The 20,372-nt window shown below is 35.7% G+C and overlaps 1 protein-coding gene across 1 annotated transcript in view; it reads right to left on the bottom strand.

Annotated features, from left to right (window-relative positions):
* Positions 1-2,458: 2,458 nt before the first annotated feature.
* The window catches only part of LOC110460584, a 30,413-nt gene continuing 12,499 nt past the window's right edge, over positions 2,459-20,372 (bottom strand). The window contains exons 7-21 of the mRNA XM_021513573.1: positions 19,825-20,202; positions 19,612-19,659; positions 18,429-18,455; positions 17,662-17,688; positions 15,922-16,323; positions 15,331-15,687; positions 15,034-15,081; positions 11,757-11,804; positions 10,148-10,444; positions 9,779-9,897; positions 9,200-9,552; positions 7,329-8,244; positions 6,987-7,005; positions 6,307-6,609; positions 2,459-5,993 (exon numbers count right to left, since the gene is read on the bottom strand). Of these exons, the coding sequence (XP_021369248.1) occupies positions 5,683-5,993; positions 6,307-6,609; positions 6,987-7,005; positions 7,329-8,244; positions 9,200-9,552; positions 9,779-9,897; positions 10,148-10,444; positions 11,757-11,804; positions 15,034-15,081; positions 15,331-15,687; positions 15,922-16,323; positions 17,662-17,688; positions 18,429-18,455; positions 19,612-19,659; positions 19,825-20,202 (3,653 nt within the window). The 3' untranslated portion in view covers positions 2,459-5,682. The remainder of the gene's footprint in view (positions 5,994-6,306; positions 6,610-6,986; positions 7,006-7,328; positions 8,245-9,199; positions 9,553-9,778; positions 9,898-10,147; positions 10,445-11,756; positions 11,805-15,033; positions 15,082-15,330; positions 15,688-15,921; positions 16,324-17,661; positions 17,689-18,428; positions 18,456-19,611; positions 19,660-19,824; positions 20,203-20,372) is intronic.

Raw genomic sequence — 20,372 nt, 5'->3', positions numbered from 1 at the left:
TTATTCCTCAAACAATGAGAGTGGTTTATTACAAAAAAGATATTTCATTTCTCCATTAAGAAATAAACTTGTTGGCAATGTTCTGGCATTACGCACCTTCTATATCCTTACCATTGTCTATGCAGCAATTGGAATTTTCATCATATTGATAAATTAACTGGAATCAAAATATATCTGTGCTGCTTTCCAGAGAAAATAGGTAAGATGATATGATAACTCCAAGGTGACTTCCGGAATCTACGGTTTGAACAAGCGGAGTAACGCATCTACAACACAGTGCTGTGCCGTGACTCGAACCCGCAACCGTTCGGTCACGAGTCCGGCGTCCTTTAACCACTAGACTACCGTGCCTCTCTCTTACTCCAAGTCCATACAACTTGTGTTATATGTCTTTGTGCTTAACAGTATCAAAAGCTTTGTACGTATTCAGGATTGCGACATACACACTGCTATTCTGTTCTAAATTTTCATGAATCTATTCATGGAGGTTAAAAGATGCCGTTGTGCAACTCTTTCCATGCTGAAAATCCTTGTTTTTTTTTTGGAAATTCTATATTTTCTGTATTTGTCTAGCGTATAATGCGATTTATAATTACCATTTCCGTTAAATTGTATACCACAGGAAGAAGGAAAATCGGCCGGTAGTTGTTCGGATCGTCCTTCTTTTTATGTCCATCTTTGTATATCAGAACTAAAATTCCTCTTTTCCAGGTTAAACAAAACACTCTTTGTCACACATAACATTCTAACTAGGCAATTTAGGAATCTTATTACATGTTACAATAATACAGAAAAGTTTCATTTTATAAAATAAAATAACACATTTCATCTTATCATATGTCGATATATCAGTAGCACGAGGACTACAAAATTCATGCATTTAATCTTGAATATATATTCATCTATACAATAAATATTGAAATATTTTTTTTTTTTTTTTTTTTTTTATATTATTATATTTTTTATATATTATTTTTATATTATATGATGTATCATTAAAATAAAAATATGATTAACTTCCAGCTTAGATAGAACACGACCTTACATAGAAGGGTTAACCCCAGGGAAATACAGTGTGACTAATATTGCTGCGCACTTATGTAAAATATCAAAATTATAGCCACACTTGTGAAATATATTTGGTAGTACTGAAGACACCATTACATATCCTCTATGTTCTCCATGTCAAATTTCACCAACATATTATTCAATACAGACGTAAAAAGTTTACCAATACAACTGACAATTAAAATACCCCTGTAGTTACCAGGGTTACTTGGGTCATCTTTCTTAAATACTGGAACTATATGTCCAACTGTCCACATACGAGGATAGTTACCTCAATTATAAATGTTGTTGAAAAGTACAAGACAAGGTACAAAAACCTCAGAACAATGAATAAAATATTCGTTCAGCATATCATCGATATCACACGCCTTATTGGATTTAAGGTTTTGAATAGCACACTCTATTTCACAACCTGTAATATCAGCATCAAGTTCATCAGACACTGGAGCCTGTATTTTTTTTTACATATTCTGAAAACTTATTTACAACGTTATTGAAACCCCCTTCGCTAAGATCCGAGTCGTTACATAGATCTAATAAGTCAGCAGAATAAGCTAGCAGTGTTTCTTTGATCGACATTTTTTCGTTCTTATTCCATTTAAAGGTAGATCTATAAGGTTTAGGCTCTACGTTATTAGGTTATTGAACGGCGGAAAACAACGAGGACTATGAGAATGACACTGGAGAGTGGTCAGAAAAATGATTAAAAACACCAGACTCAAACTGTGCTATGGTCTTTAACATAGTATCAGGGACTAGAACATAATCAATAAGACTGGCTCAATTGTTAATATTTACATTCTGTATGCTTAGACCCATTGACAAAAATTACATTCATAAATGCATAACACAGGTGTTCATAGAATCTCAGCACGTGGGAACTGATAGTAACCTGATCACACTGCGTAGTAATACACTACAAAAACTACTCACTCGGAACGACCGACCTAGATGCTTAATTCTTACATCTTAAAATATTATTGAACTGTGCTTTGTGAAATATCCACGTATTCACGTGTCCTGTGCTACAAATAAACATTGAATATGGAACTACATTTTGTTGTGTTATTGTTGTTGACGGTTGCTAAGATCTCTCACGATAGTGTCACATTTCCCCGCGAAAAAACACTGTTCTCGCCACTGCGTTGCACCCGTGTATAAGCAGGAACAAACCCTGTTTATTTGTTTTATTCGTTGTTATATCGATCCACTGAAAGGATTCGTCAATGTAAATATAAGGAATGATATTTATTTTTTCAACATTTATGAGGTCATAACAATGCGATTCATGTAAAATATGTCCAAAAAGCCGCATTGTTGTTATGACCTCATAAATGTTGAAAAAATAAAAATCATTCCTTAACTGAAAAACGTATAATGACCATTACCATCACCAGCATGCCTACCATTCAAAATTTTGAGACCAGTTGTTCTGCAAAGAGACCAAAGTTGCCTTCCGAATTGGTTAACATATACGTCCATATTTGCCCTTTTACAAACATTGGAATCAGGAAGGTATTCTAATATATTGGATAAAACATGGGTTGAAAATTCACTGACTCGATCAAAGGCAATAATGTCCTCAGATAAACAGTAAGGCTGTTCAAGTCTCCTATTCCTAAAACGTCATCATACTCTTTATATTTACTTACAGTTTCCTCTAGTAATATAAACAAATCGAAATCATTCCCTTCATAATACGTGCAATTCACGGGCAGGAAATAATCATCAGCTAAGAAAATATCCCTTCTAGACGGATATGACAATGTGATTTCACTGATGCTTTCTGTAACAGTTTCATCAACTCGACATTTCTCAGCTATACAAGATTTGATATATATTACAATGCCTTGGAGCCTAGGTATGACATGATCAGTATACCCTGTTATAGATATGTCATCATCACTACCAATCCAGCATTCGTATAAACATGCAATCTCATATTTACATAAAATGTTTAAAAAATCAAGATCATTCAGTTAATCAACAAGTTATCTGCAAACATTCCATGAAACGTTAACAGTAGAGAGTTCACTCTCCTCCTCATCCTATACAGTCTTAAGGATAGTTTCACCTGATGACGAAGGTGAGGAAGATGGCGAGAAACGGGCAGGGCGCCTTGGGGACTCAGTGTTGCTGTTAAAGTGCAAACGTTTTGTCGGTTGGGCATGCGCACCAGGAGACCCATTTGACGGACTTTGAGCAACGTCACTATAAGTTCTGGTCTGTCGCGGGTTGCTATTCTTCGCTCTGACGTCACTACTTACCAAAGGCCCCGTGTACAACTTGCCGTCCACTATGAGCTTGTCTCTGACAAGCTTGACCTTATGGTGTTTGGCTTTTAGGTCTTTATATGTTGGGTAAAGTTGCCTTCGTTTTTGTTCAACTTCTGAAGGGAATTGTTCATTGATATAAAACAAAATTCCTGCTAACATACAATTACAATTACGATTACAATTAACAGTATTAATCCCCTAAGGCTCTTTACCCCTACCCGCATCTTCCTCCCAAAGTTCGGCTACCGTAAGATCTCCTCACTGGTAAGTCACCTTCACACCTGTCATGACTTCACCCCAGGGGTTATATGGTACGAGTGTCCCATTATAAGTTTTATATTACACATCTAACAAATAGGTATAAAGTGAATAAAATGCTCTTATTAAAAGGTTTACAGATGTGTCCATATTGTGTTCTCTGTCAATATGGACACAAGGCCCACCATGAAGATATGAATGATTTCCTCTGTCAATATAGACACTCAGCGCACCATGAAGATATGAATGATGACCTCGGTCAATATAGACACTCAGCGCACCATGAAGATATGAATGATGTCCTCTGTCTATATGAATGGTGTCCTCTGTCAATATGGACACCGAGCCCACCATGAAGATATGAATGATGTCCTCTGTCAATATAGACACTCAGCGCACCATGAAGATATGAATGATTTCCTCTGTCAATATGGACACCCAGCGCACCATGAAGATATGAATGATGTCCTCTGTCAATATGGACACAAGGCCCACCATGAAGATATGAACGATGTCCTCTGTCAATATGAACACCCAGCCCACCATGAAGATATGAATGGTGTCCTCTGTCAATATGAACACCAAGCCCACCATGAAGATATGAATGATGTCCTCTGTCAATATAGACACCCAGCCCAACATGAAGCTATGAATGATGTCCTCTGTCAATATGGACACCCAGCCCAACATGAAGATATGAATGATGTCCTCTGTCAATATAGACACCCAGCCCAACATGAAGATATGAATGATGTCCGCTGTCAATATGAACACCCAGCCCACCATGAAGATATGAATGGTGTCCTCTGTTAATATAGACAATCAGCCCAACATGAAGATATGAATGATTTCCTCTGTCAATATGGACACCCAGCCCAACATGAAGATATGAATGATGTCCTCTGTCAATATATACACTCAGCGCACCATGAAGATATGAATGATTTCCTCTGTCAATATGGACACCAAGCCCAACATGAAGATATGAATGATGTCCTCTGTCAATATCTGATGTGTGCCATCCTAGTTTTAACTTTTTATTTTTATATAATTTCAATTTTACGTTATCAGTCGCATAAAAAAATATCACCTCAAAATTTATGTATTTGTTAAAAATATCATGCAGCTATGTTCTTCATTTCCCTTATAGATAATTTCCACATCACGATTTCACAACGAAATTACTTTATACACATTCATGTTTGAGCAATAGTTATTGTTTTAAAAAATATGACGGATTTCTTTCAACTTCCATAATGAAAATTAAAACATTATGTTGAATTCTATAACCTTATATTGAGAACACCAGTTTAAATAAAAACATACAAAACAGCTATTTACAGTATGAACCTTAAAATGTCCTGGGTAATGACGAAAACTTGACGTCAAGTTTCTGGCAGTACGGAGACTTTCTGTCTAGCGATATCCTGAATCAATATTAGCTGTTGAAGGATTTTTTGTATGCCAAATAATATTTTGCTTGTAATAATATCAAGGAAAATATCAACGTACAGTAATGAAATAGAACCACAGTATATTATATTGGAAACGCTGAATCTAATGCTGTCGCTAAAACTGGAGGTATAGCAACGACCTTTTGTCTCTTTAAACTAGTGTGTTAATAAGAAATTCTAAGCCATACAATACTAAACACATCTTTTAAAATGTTTTTAGGAACACGTTTTCAGTGTTTCTATGAATATATCATCCTTGGGATTCTACGGGTTACGTTCACCTATGTTCTCCGCACCCCTTGATTTTGTAATGTCAGAATTGAAAGTAAAAACCTGACAAATTGCCAGGCTTATCATGTCCTTTGAGGATTACAGGGAGAGACACCCGCCTTTAAAGCCTGTCAATTTTACAGTTATGCTACCTTGTGATTCTTTTGATTTACATCAAAGGGTCAAACTACTCTTCTAGTATTGTCATAAAGGTAGCGCACACTTAACATTCCTTTTGTCATGACATAAGAGAACGCAACACCTGGATTTAGAGGATGATACTACATATCCGTGTTGTCTTTTGGGAATGGTTTCTAGGTGTGTTCAACGAAACGTGGTTCCTTTCTTTAACATTCTCAACAACCCATGCTAAGCACTAGTTGATCTGCCAGGTCATATACAGCCATATTGCACTCTTGCATTGCTACCAGAATGCGGTTAAGTGTCGCCTCCTCCCCAATATGCCGTATCCATACGTTCAGCAATTCGATGAACATAGTTTTCACACCAGAATCTTTGTAATCCAGTTCATACTGAACGATAATGTGAGGTTTCATTCCTAGTTCCAGATATAAGTTAAAATACGATGCATCAATGAATGTTGCGATGATTTCAACTTGTTCTCGCACAGGAGGTCTGTTTAAATGCTCTTCCGGTATTCCTGAATCTTGAATTAAAACAAATATGTACAAACGAGTCATACTTGTCATTTTGCAATTATCATCGGTACTTTTTTGCAATTCTTTTTGTGTTTGTGTTTGTGTTTGCTATTTGCCGGAACGGTATTTTAGAATTATGATATTTTTTAATAAACGTTTGGACTTGCTTCTTTTTAATTATAAAAAAATACTTAATGACTAGATATTTAACTGTTTTCAAAAGAACAGAAAGGATAAGATTGGTATTTTTGTTGGATACCATTACACCGTCTACACTCGAATTAAAGATTCCTCAATAAAAAGGGCTTCTGTTATAAATACCTTTCAAGATAACCTCGTCCTCGACGTGTTCTATCTCCTCCATCATACTCTGACTGCCTAATCCCAGTGCATCCATGGCACAAGCGATCTGGTATAAATCAATATACCGACGGCGATTGCACCAAGAGAGGAATATCTTCGTCAACTGTGACCGGAAAGACAGGTTCCCACAAGTTTGTCGAATCTGACCGATTTCTGCATCTTTCAGACCAAGTTCTATAAAGAACATGTGATGGCCGTCGTAGATGAGCTTTGCGATACGGCCTAGCTCTTTGAAGGTTGGACGTCTATGTAGATCCACATCTATGTAAAACAAGAAATCCAGTTTATTAACTCCTTTTATGAGCGTATGATTTTGTTAATGAGTGTTAAGTGTGTTGGTATTCCCTTTCACAATGTCCATATCGAATACGACTGTGAGTGTAATATACATAACAGTTAAACCTGAATTACTTATTTTTCTTCATCGCTCTTATTTTAATGGCATTTCGTCACATTAAAAGGGGGAAAACTCCGAAACCAAGAAACCTCAAGACAATCTTCTGACCATCTTTCATGTTTTATTTTACATTTTCAATAAAACTTTCACTTACAAGATGGTAAGAAAAATTAAAATATGGGACATTTGTGTTGAAAGAATACATTTTTATTGGTACAGTCATAGACGAAACAAAACTCACCTGAAACGTGATATGCCTTCTGAAAAATAACAAAGTTGATGCATGACAATTTCTTCATTGCATTCGAATAAAGTCATTACTAATAAATTTGATACTTGACATTTTGCATTTCCCAGAATCATCCACGTTACACATTTGGTAAGTAATGGTGAAACATCAATGAAGGTTTGCTCTGCGAAAACAGCATATAATATTAAAAACTACAAAGGATCATTTCTAGGTGAAACAGCATGACACTTAAAGTCCAATCAATCTTAATTTTACATTTGTGAAGCAATAATTAAGTGTTTTTGTCTATAACTATGTATTACTTGTATGGTGAAACTGTTATAAATAACTTACTTTGGGTAGTTCTTGGAACCAGACATCATATTGTTTCCTTTCAATGGAGACCTGTTTCTGCCCATCAATCGTTGTTCGGATAGAGTCAAGCGGTGAATTCATAAGAAGACGTTTAGCCTCTATAATCACATCACCATGGCTCACTATCGGGTCGTAGTGGAAGTAGTAGTCGAACTTAAGGTGGCCCTGATGGTTCATGGTCAATGTTTGTTCTAAGATTTCTTCCAACACGAGCCTGATATTATATCCTGTTCCTGGGGCTACTTGACTTTCGTTCTGCATCTTGAAAAGAGTAATCTTCATCACATTGTCTCTGCAGTTGATCAATATATTCCAGAAATGGTCGATGGCTAGGGCAACGGAGCCTCTGTAGCAGTGACGGAAACCTTTCATGTCAGGGACTATAAACGGCTGGAATCTGTGGATACAGGCTGCGATGCATTTGTCCCATATGGCCTGTGGGATGAATCGATTTTGAAATTGAATACAAAGTGTCCAAGATTTAACAGTTGTGGATTCGCACAGAATGTGTCGCATCGCATCTATCTCAGGATTTTCCGCCCTCTTCAACATGCTTGGGACAACATAGACATCCACCACGTCTTTCTTGTTTTTGGGCAGCGGTTTCATCAGTAGGCCAAGGCGCTCCATAACTGCTACAAGCACATGCATATGATCAAGGAAGTTGCCGTTGGGATGTTTTCCCCAAAGCATTTTCAAAACTTCAAATGGCAGCCATCCTGTCTTCTCAAATTCTTCCCAAAGTGTCTTCTCGTAAATCGAAAGCCCGGTAACAAACTTGATCGCAGTAATCAGGCATTTAAAGGCGTCAATCACCCATTGAGCGTTCAAAACAATGATTGGGTTTTCACTCTCCAAATCAAAGCAGAGCATGAATCCGGTCATATGGAGGTACCTATAATAACGAAGCAAAACAACACTTAAGATATTACAGCATTGTGACCATTGAAAAAATTTGAAACAAAATGCAATTATCTTGATAAGTTGAGCAATAAATAAATAAATGCTGTCGGTTAGTTGAAATATTTTAGAAAACGATGGACTTGTTACTGTACCTAAGGTAACATGAATGTATAGCTTCGTTTGTATTTTATTTGAGATTTATTGAAACTTCAATATTAAGGACCCCGGACCTACTGCATGCAAAATCCTCCCCTCATGTCATGATATTCTTAGCAAGGTCTTAAAACCCGACGATTGGGGACGTGGGATGTTACTATAAAGAAAGGGAAAGTTTATCATAATCAACCTCGGAAAAAGGAAACCATTCTGCTCATTTTGCGGCTCAATAATGGTCTTTATCGTTGTCAATACATTTCTTGCTTTTTCAAGACAGCACATCGTCGATAAATCTGAATGAAAACTTGAAGGACTTCGTAGGTGTTGTGTTACAAGTCCTGATAAGCTCAAAAATTTAACCTCGTTTACTCTCAGGATGGGTTTGGACAATGTAAATATCTATTTCATTGCCAATGTACCCCCGTTTATGGTTAAATGTACCTCCGTTTATCGATAAATCCATATCATTATTATCACCTTATCATTGAAATTACAATAACGTCAAACGATGCACACAAATAACCTAACAGAGTCGGTTTCATCTTTGAGGCCTGTTTCACAACATTTCCAGTCTGATTGGAACAAAAGAAGTGGTTGCTACATATTAAATGTAAAAAAGTGTGTGACATTCGTTTTACTTCGCCTTTTATAACCTGTAATGTTGCTATGGGAAGAATTTTGGTCGATCAGCCAAACATATTTTATCTATCATTAGACTGTTTATAACAGTATAACAATATTAATTCATTCCGTTTGAAACAGTACTTAAAATTACCAAAAACTACCTTTACCTTAGAAATAACTTCACGCTTTCGATGTCTTCCAGTGGAATTGCCAGGTTTTTGTTCATCTCCATTAACTCCTCAATGGTCATGACTTTCACTCCTGACTCTTTTTTCTGAAGCAATTCGAATTCAAGGGCAATCCATTTCCCTGGGATGAGTTTCTTCCATTGAGATTGGAGTGGGGCCACCTCTTTGATGGTTTTCCATATCTTCTGGAAGATATCTGCATTTTTGCAGCTGTCGTGAAGGTTGGCAATCTCAAAGATTCCCTTGATATGTGCGTCCCATATCACCTTTATACCTGGGACAGATCTTAGTTTGGCAAGAAAAAATTCAAGCTTTTCTCTTTTTAGCTCCTTCTGCAAAAAACAAAAAGTTATATTGAAGCATGTACTACAATAAACAGGAAAAGAATCACATTAGAACTTTGACTAAGCAACATCATATGTCACTTGTTTAGGTTACAATCTATAATAGCATTGAAATAATTTATATGGAGCTATAATGACGTTAATTAAAATAACCAGTTTGGATAAGGAAACCACTTCAGCTAAAGATTGTAATGGAGGATGTACCCCAACTTACCGTTCCCTTCACCAGATCCATGTGAGAACCTATCATCAACACTGGTGGTGTTCCTTTCCTGATTTCATCGCCATCCACTGCATGTGTCGCTATCGAATATAACCACTTTTCTATGCTTTCTGTATAAAACAAATTGAACAGGTCAATGTAACTTTCTTGTACATGGACGTTTTTACTGGTTTTCTATAGTAACCATTTCATGCTAATTATGACAAAGCTAGGTACATTCGAACCTAAATTGTAACTATACATTATGTTCGTTGCATTGTAACATAACTACAAAATTCGAAATGTATTTATTGCCACGGAAAGAAGGAATGGAAAATATGTCACCATAGACTTCTTAATTCAGACTTATGCATTACACACCGAAACCGTCTTGTTCATCCATTTTGTTGAGACACATGGCCACATCGAACACCAACAGGTAGATGCTGTCACTCGTCATGAGGGAATGATGGGTATTGTAGAAGACCTCTTCTCCTCCAAAATCGTATATTGTCACGAATGCCTTTGTCTTGTACCGGGAATCGGCCTCCTTATGCAGCACCAAGTCAATAAGCTTCGTCTGTTGTTCGGTTAGATTCTCAATGAACGATTCTGGATTTGAAGTTTGTCTGTCTGTGCCATCTGTAAATGATAACGATGTCTTCGTGTTGTTTATATCTGAAAATAAACGTTAAATAGGATGTGGTTTATAAAAAGTGACTATAGATTAAGATATTAAGACTTTCATTTAAGCACAATTTTTTTTTTTTCAGATTGTTAAAAAAATGTCTTTCACTCCTTTTTCATTTAAATTGACTTGTATCTCTGAAAAACTCAAGTGTACATCGCTTTTTTTTTTATAAAACCCCCTTAGTCTGATTCCTTTGAACATACCTCAGCACAGTAATGTCTAAACATCATAACAATTAGCTTCGTCATCATTTAGAGGTAGCTGTTTAATATTTCTGCATATTTGACACCTGTTATCCAGAATTTAGGTTAAGTAATTTCTGATTGTAATTCTGTAGCTGTAAGCCTGTAACGTATTAAACAACTATCACTACGTTTTCCCTTAAAAGAGATGTTTGAGTGTTATTCGAATTTGGCCTCATGTGGCCATCAATATAGGACAAGGTTATTTCTTTTCCAAAAAAATTCAAGCACTCCATGATTTCAATTTTTCTTTAGAAGGCGTTTGAGTATTTAAACAAATCTGACCTTTCATACGTATTTAAGTCTTTCTAACTGCACATTTTATAGCTCTTCAATACATCAAATTACTGCCCAAGTGTCTTTTTCATAGACATTTTGCTTATTCAAAAGTCGTGAGTTAAAAAACTTTGACCAGTGTTTTTGAATTTACGTCAGGAACATTTCTTTTCGTGAACTTGTAGCCTTCGTCTAAACATGACAGCGCAAATACACATGGTCAAAATTTGTACACACATGCAATAGGAATGAAAACAGTGAAAGAAATCAGAATAAGTATTGTCAAAAAATAGAAATGTAAGACATTATACAATATTCCATCATTTACAGGGAAAATATATGTCCCCAACGACCTATAGATAGTAATGATAAAGACTGATTTCTTCTTCCATTCCCAAAATCATCTACCGTAAAACATGTTCACGATTATTCTACAACCCCATTGGATATGCTTTTTGTGTCATCCTAAAGGTATGACAGATAGCATATGTTTAGAAATAATACCATGATAACACTTTGACATTAGGGCAAGCTGAAAGTCGTGAAAGTTATTCATCAATGGAAGCCTTTTAGGGATAATGCCGTGTCTAATTAAAGCCTTTAAGCATGCAGCCATTGTGATCCAAAGCTTTAAGGTACGAAAATCATGGAAAACTGAGGCCTTTTAGGTATGAACTCAGCGTTAAGTAATGTATTGGTCAACAAAGTGCTTCTCTCCAGTCGATCCTGTCACTACTATTAATTTTTCTTTTTCATAAAAACGAGATAAAATAAATTTTACCTGCTTCTTGACTTTTTCGAAATTCTTTGATTTCCGCAACATTGTTACCTGTAAATGATCCAAAGTAATTGTTAAATATATCGTCATACCGGTTGAAACAATTCTTGATTGCCCTAAGTATTGGATGAAAAGGCAGCGTCACTTATTTACATACTAACGTACAAAACTGTTGAAAATTGCATAAATACATGGCAATCAGTGTCGCATCTGTAAACGTTACTCATTTACGTATTCCTGAAAATTATACTTGTCACAAATGTTAAATCCATGACGTCATGATGTGTTGAGCGGCAACAAGTCCACACAGATTGACGATTCGAATGCTTCACTTGAGATCTCAATATGAATACAGGATACATCCGCGAAAATGCATACATGATAAGATATTAACATTGAACAACCAGAATATCTAAAATAAAGCCAACCAATTTTGAAACCGCCGGTCTAACAACTTTCATTCCGTGGATACGGCACAATTATCCCGAAAGGTTTATAATGTATATAAGCAGTTCTTCGTGGTGTATGGCTTTATGTTATTGAAGCCTTTTAGACAAAAACAAGAGGCCCAGAGGACCTGTATCGCTCACCTGGATATCTAAGCAATCATGGCAAAATATTCCCCAAATGAGATCCAAGGGAATATGCCAGACCCCAAGGCCAATCCTTGTAGCATATCTGTATTAGAATTTTTATGCCCAGCAATTTTATGTATGATTATGGGGTTGGGATCGCAACTGTTTCCAAGCTGTGACTGAGAAACTAGGTCCCAAGGGTGGTGGCCAGACCCCAGGATCAATTCTTATATCATGACTGCATTTGTCTCTTTTTGCCCAGCATTTGTATTTATAGTTTTGGGGTGGGGATCTCAACCGTTTCAAAGTTATGACCCAGGCTTTAAGTCTGAAAGGGTGAGGCAGACCCTGGAGTCAATTTTAATACCATGACTGCATTCATCTCTTTATGCCCAACAATTGTATATATAGTTTTGGGGTGGGGATCTTAACCATTTCGAAGTTATGACCCAGGGGCTAAGTCTCCAAGGGTTGGGGAGACCCCAGGGCCATCCTGGAAGCATATGTGCATTCATCTCTTTATACTCAGCAATTGTATATATGGTTATACGTATATATAGTTCTGGGGTAGGGATAACAACCGTTTCAAAGTTATGACCCAGGGACCATGTCTCCAATGGTGGGGCCAGACCTTAGGGCCATCCTGTAACCAAATGTGCATTCTTCTCTTTGTACTCAGCAATCGTATATATGGTTATACGATGGAGATCTCAACCATTTTCAACTAATACAATTTTGTTGGCCCCACCCCTTAGCCCGGGTGTCAGCCTCACCATTTGTACAGTTTTGAATCTCTACTACCTAGGGATGCTTCCAGTCAAATATGGTTGATATCCATGGCATAGTTCTACAGAAGAAGTCGTTTATAGCAATATAGCCAATTTGCCCCCTTTTGGCCCCGCCCCTCAGCTCCCTTGGGGGTCAGACCAACCATTTGTACAATTTTGAATCTCTACTACCTAGGGATGCTTCCAGTCAAATATGGTTGATATCCATCTCTTATTTCCAGAGAGGAAGTTGCTTAAAGCAATATATCCAAATTGCCCCTTTTGGCCCCGCCCCTCAGCCCCCACCATCTAGGGTTGCTTCCAGTCAAATTTTGTTAAATTCCAATCAGTGATTAAGAAGAAGAAGTCTTATAAAGAAATTGTTGACGTACGAACGACGGACGACGGACGCCACGGTATGGCATAAGCTCACCTTGGTCCTTCGGACCCGGTGAGCTAAAAATTAAGTTCGACGTACTTTGTTGATCAACATGTTGCCTGTATCCAGTCATTCCTGATACTTCTATTAATTTGTTTAGTAACGACTTTATATGTTTTTCATTAAATAAAGTATTATATTATGATAATTAATTTTACCTGCTTCTTGACTTTCTGTAAATTCGTAGATTTCTGCAACATTAAAAACTGTAAACGATCCAAATTTATTTTTAAGATATTTAGATATATCGTCATACCGGTTGAAAATAGTCATTCTCAATATCCTGATTGCAGTAAGTAATTGATGAAAACGCAGCGTTATTTATGTAACTATTTACGTACAAAACTGTTGTACATTAATGCATGGTAATCAGTATTGCGTCTGTATAGTTAAATCGTTAATACAATAACCAAATTAAAATAATATCATTTAGATGGGTCACGGGGTCAAATCTTATATCAATATTAATGTTGGTCAGGTGACAAAACTAAAAGTGCACATGATCAAAACAGCGTACCGTATTGCTGATTGCGATGTGTATAGACTCTGTGATTCAAGTTCAAGTTGTTATTGCATATCATATGATTCATAATAAAACAGGATATACAAAATGGAGACAGATAATTCCTTTTTCACATTTAACATATAAATTACTGTCCCACAAGGGGTTTTCCTTTGGCGATTGCATGCATTGATGTTTTTAATTTTGACGCTTTTAATATTTGGATGTCGATAACAATATGTATTTTATATAATTCAGAATATGCTGGACAAAGTACTTTAGTATAAAATGCGTTTCATATTCTTCATCATTTTTTAGAAACAGTACATATTCTTTTGCCTCTTTGGGGCGACATTGTAACGTCCTGACTCAATCTCAGGAGATAGTGCTTGCATGCAATATTTACTCAGCAATTGTTTGATACTAGAATTAAGGAGTTTTGTTAAGTAAATTGAATTGAAATTTAACAGCAAGATATTTTTATAAGACACATTTAGAAGATTTATCAATTGCACAACGTAATTCATTCTTGAATAAACATATTATGCAAGCGTTGAGAATACAATTAAAAAAACCGCCTTTCATTTTGTACATTTTGAGATATCCAAATATGGTTAAAACCAATTCTACATAAATAATTTTAACTTGATCAATCCAGTTTGATAAACAATTTAGTTTTCATATATTTAAATCAAATAAAGCATCATAACATGATTTTAATACACAATTGTTTGTCTTATTTCATAATACAAATCTTACGCTGAACATTTAATAAACACCAGCCAATTTCAAAATGAATAATAGGACTAGTGATAAGCCTTTTACCGTGTAGGAAAGGGTGAAATGAAGGCACGGAATAAATGGTTACATGAATTTGAAAAAGGTTAGTAATGAAATACAACAGTGATGTGTAACTTTCTAGTCTTCTATTTGGCGTTTATCTCCTTTTTCTGTTTGAATACGAATTATCTTGAAACATCGAAAAGACAATAAATACCTTCCTTGTGGACTTGTTCTGGCATTAACGGGACTATTTCTGTATCACCTGTAGCATAATAAATAGGACAAAATGAGCAAATACATTGTAAAACAATAGTAATAATATCAACATGCAAAAATTAGCTAATGTTATCAAACAAAGAGATAAAGATCACCAACTTCAATGACATGATGATGTACAAATAAGCACTGATAACCAAATGAGCAATTGGTTTCAATGTGAATAAGATGGCATAATAATTCATCACCTTTTTGTCATAAATTTGCTTTTTCGATACATATGTAAATTTCTTACTTTCTTTTTTCATTTTGGGTGCTATTTCAATTTTACGTTCGTTTTCCCTGATTTTGTTGGTAACCATGCGAAGTCGTTCTAGTACAATATCCTTCGCTGAAGTCCCGTATATTCTCTCCAGTGTCAACATGTCCAGTAATAGTCTACGAAGATGAAGATCAGCCACATTTGTTGAGATGAGGTTTTCAAGATCAATGTATTCACCGAGAAGCTGTTTCACCAGACAAGTTTTCCCAACCATTTCATGTCCAATAACCATAATCTGAATGTTCCTAGTTTCTTCTGCATGCTCCTCCAATCCAGAAACAAATTTTGTTACGGTGTCGTCATCTAATGTCTTCACGAAGGTTGGCATGTCTGTAATATATTTATTGTAAACCTATTCTAAAATATAAACTGATTCATTTAAAATTTTAGATTTGTATGAGATGCCTATCAAAATCAATCAATTAAATGTCATTTTGAAAATAAAGATTCCTTGCTGTGTAATTAATTACTGATGATAAACTATGCAAATGTAAATTGATAAAGTAAACAAAATTTGATTAAACTAAAGTGTTTCGAATATGAATAAAATGAACGTAAAACAACCTCTTTCTATGATATATCCATACAAGCTCTTGTGCCCTTCACTCTTCTCTTGGTTCTTGATCACTAGATCGACTGGCGTCATCTTTTCATCATCTTGGTGGCACAAAAGTGCTGGAGAGTTCTGAGAAAGCTTTTGCCAAAGCTCGTTCCAAGGACGTCCAAAAACTGCAATGTAGTGAAGAGCGTTGTTACCGGAATTGTCTTGTAACAGGAATACATAGTCCGGCAAGACACTTGCTAAGAACATTGCAATGTCTTCCCTGTCAGTTGCGATTGCAAGCATAAGAGAAGATTGTCCTAGTATGCTCTGTGTTCCAAGTGGCACTCTTTTGCAGTGAAGATTTCGAAGCTCCTCTAGGTCTCCACTTCTTACCAAGTCGTTGACACGGTTGGTCATATCATCTATAAATAGGAATACTTCATTTAATCATACCAAACTGTTTCTGGTTTGTTACCGAAAAAAAGCATGGACAAAATTTTAAATGTAGCAAAGACATTTCCTTTATCCATCCAAGAGCAAAAACATTTCAAATGAAACAAGTTATAACAAGGATAAATGACATTGTAATGGTGATAGCTCACTTGAGCTCCTTCAGTTAGGCGTTTTCCCATGTATACTCTAGATAGCAATTTGTCCCATTTTTCATGTTTGCGATCTACAAATATAGACATGAATTTAATTAAGATCTTAAGTTTTAATTCACTTTAGAATAATTAAACATCTTTGTCAACGTTGCTACGCAAAGTTGAAAACTCATAATCAGTGTCAATTTCTATATATACCGCATTGTACCGATATCAACACACGGATGTATTATGTTTGTGTTGATTGCATTTATGTTTTAAATGTGTAAAGGAAACTTGAAACTCTCGATTAACTTTTGGGATATTTGGGTTTTAAGATCAAAAACGTTTTCTGAAATGTTTTTAAACGTGAAACAAATAGGGTAGAAATGCTTTCTCTGCCATTTTTGTTTTGTAAAACAATAAAGTTTAATGTGTTTATTAAAAATTATAAAATGATCCTTCCATCCATACGTAACTATTCTCCAGCAGGTTCGTGAAAAGAGGCCTGCTGTATAGCACTTCATGTCTAGAAGCCGACTAATGGGGGACCACTGAAGATTCGATAGTTTTGTCTCATATACTTGTGTGTAAGATAGAGTTGTCCAGGGTAAGAAAAGGATGTAGGAAACTTCTATCTTACACCCAATTTCACGTGACGTGATGTCACAATGGCTCAACAATGACGTGACGGCACGAATTTTGAAATCGCCGATGCTGCAATGTGGACAATGCGACGTGATGAAACTAAACCTTTTGCAATATGTTTACCGTAAACGTTAGAAAGAGGTGATCAATTTTTTTTGCGCTAACAATGTTTACAAGTTTGGGGTATTCTAAATCTGGCTGGCGGATTCGTTTTTCGTCTAAAAAGCTAAATGAAAAATTGATATTCTCAAAATGGTGGCCAGTCCAAACGCATTTTGTGGTTTCTGAGCTTATTCTGGTGGTTGAAATGAGAGAAAAATACTCGGGATTTTCAAATTTGGCAAAACGCTCGGCAAAGCCTCAAAATTTGAAAACACCTCGGTTGGAATTTCCCTATCCTACACCCCTGGGCATGAAAGAGTATTATATTCTTCGGTGACTTCTACAAATAAAACCTTTAGGAGACCATAATTGATCTGCCACCGCCATTGCAATACTTAGGGTCTGTTCTTCTTTTATCGCTCTTACCTACTCTTTCCATTCTGTGGTGTCTCTCTAAAAAAATAAATAAATATGAAGGATGAAATGCGTGTACATTTTTTATTTTATTTTTATTTTGTATTCATAGACAAAAACATATACAGTTACATGAGTACGTAAATGGGTGTAAATCTATCGAACGCAATAAGTGACATTATACTTCCAAAGTCTATTACTTAGTTGTCATTTTGATAATTGTCGCTACCATTAAATTCACTTGTGGTAATTCATCCAAACTTTTATTGATAAACTGAACAAGATGCCAAAAAATGTATTCAATATAATTGATTAAATTAGGTTCACCTTATTTACCGTAAACGTAAGAAAGAGGTGATCATTTTTTCTGCGCAAACAATGTTTGCAAATATTGGGTATTCTTAATCCGGCTGATGGATTCGTTTTCGTCTAAGAAGCTAAATGAAAAATTGATATTCTCAAAATGGTGGCCAGTCCAAACGCATTTTGTGGTTTCTGAGCTTATTCTGGTGGTTGAAATGAGAGAAAAATACTCTTTCATGCCCATTGGTGTAGGATAGGGAAATTTCATCCTCGGGATTTTCAAATTTGGCAAAACGCTCGCCAAAGCCTCGAAATTTGAAAACACCTCGGGTGGAATTTCCCTATCCTACACCCCTGGGCATGAAAGAGCCTTATATTCTTCGGTGACTTCGAGAAATAAGACTTTTAGGAGACCATAATTGATCTGCCACCGCCATTGCAATACTTAGGGTCTGTTCTTCCTTAATCGCTCTTACCTACTCTTTCCTTTCTTTGGTGTCTCTCTAAAAAAAAAAATAAAAAAAAAAATATGAAGGATGAAATGGGTGTAAATCTATCGAACTCAATACGTGACATTATACTTCCAAAGTCTATTACTTAGTTGTTATTTTGATAATTGTCGCTACCATTAAATTCATTTGTGGTAATTCATCCAAACTTTTAATGATAAACTGAAGAAGATGCAAAAAATGTATTAAATATAATTGATTAAATTAGGTTCACCTTATTTACCGTAAACGTTAGAAAAAGGTGATCAATTTTTCTGCGCAAAAATGTTTGCAAATATGGGGTATTCTTAATCCGGCTGATGGATTCGTTTTCGTCTAAAAAGCTCAAATGAAAAATTGATATTTTCAAAATGGTGGCCAATCCAAACGCATTTTCGTAATTTCTGAGCTTATTCTGGTGGTTGGAATGAGAGGAAAATACTCTTTCATGCCCAAGGGTGAAGGATAGGGAAAAATTCACCCTCGGGATTTTCAAATTTGGAAAAAACGCTCGGCAAAGCCTCTGGTTTTTCCAAATTTGAAAACCCCTCGGGTGGAATTTCCCTATCCTACACCCCTGGGCAATATTTACTCAGTAATTGTGTGATACTAGAATTAAGGAGTTTTGTTAAGTAAAATTGAATTGAAATTTATCAGCAAGATATTTTTATAAGTCACATTTAGAAGATTTATCAATTGCATAACTTAATTCATTCTTGAATAAGTATATCATGCAAGCGTTGAGAATACCATTAAAAAACTGCCTTTTATTTTGTACATTTTGAGATATCCAAATATGGTTAAAACCAATTCTACACAAATCATTTTAACTTGACAATCAAGTTTGTTAAACAATTTAGTTTTCCGATATTTAAATCAAATAAAGCATCATAACATGATTTTAATACACAATTGTTTGTCTTATTTCATAATACAAATCTTACGCTGAACATGCAATAAATACCAGCCAGTTTCAAAATGCATCATAGGACTAATGAAAAGCCTTGTACCGTGTAGGAAAGGGTGAAATGAAGGCACGGAATAAATGGTTACATGCATTTGAAAAATGTTAGTCATAACATACAACAGTGATGTGTCTCCTATTTGGCGTCTATCTCCTTTTTCTGTTTGAATACGATTTATCTTGAAACATCGAAAAGACAATAAATACCTTCCTTGTGGACATGTTCCGGCTTTAACGGGACTATTTCCGTATCACCTGTAGCATAATAAATAAGGCAAAATGAGAAAATACATGTATTAAACAATAGCAATAATATCAACATGTTTGAACCAAGTGTGTGTATTAGATGATAATGGTCTACACTACGCACTTTAAGTGTTGGCTAATTTACAGATTTAGTAGAAATCAAATCCTCTTTACCTTTGTAAAGTGTTTTATGCCCCTCACTCTTCGTAGCCAGCTGCTGAAGTAATTGCGTAGGTGTTAGACCTTCCTTGTCCTTATGATGTAAACATTCCGGTGCAATCTGCTCTATCTTGTGCCATATATCAAGCCAAGGACGGCCATACTTTGCCATGAGATGAAGAGCATTCCATCTATTTTTATGATTCCTCAACCCAAAGGAATAAGGCGATACCTTGCCTAGTAGATACTCGGCTATATGTTGATGACCATTCATAATACTTTCCATCAAAGGAGTTTCTCCAAAACTATCTTGTCTGTCAACTGGACAACCACTCTTAATGAGGTCCTTTAGTTTCTCCAGACTGCCTTGGACAACAGCAGCATTAGCAGCATCTACATTAAACAGAGTTTGCTAAATGGATATGACCATGATGTTTGCATAACCGAAAAAATGACCTCTAACATATATTATTATATAAATATTGACTTTCCTTATAGTGTTTATAATGAGATTTAGACCGGAAAAATATGTTTTAGTATCACACAAATTCATAATTGTTTAA

This window comes from Mizuhopecten yessoensis, unplaced genomic scaffold (genome assembly GCF_002113885.1).
Source record: "Mizuhopecten yessoensis strain PY_sf001 unplaced genomic scaffold, ASM211388v2 scaffold1379, whole genome shotgun sequence".
NCBI lineage: Eukaryota > Metazoa > Mollusca > Bivalvia > Pectinida > Pectinidae > Mizuhopecten > Mizuhopecten yessoensis.
The sequence above is the reverse complement of the archived record's forward strand: the minus strand, read 5'-3'. Positions and strand labels throughout refer to the sequence as shown.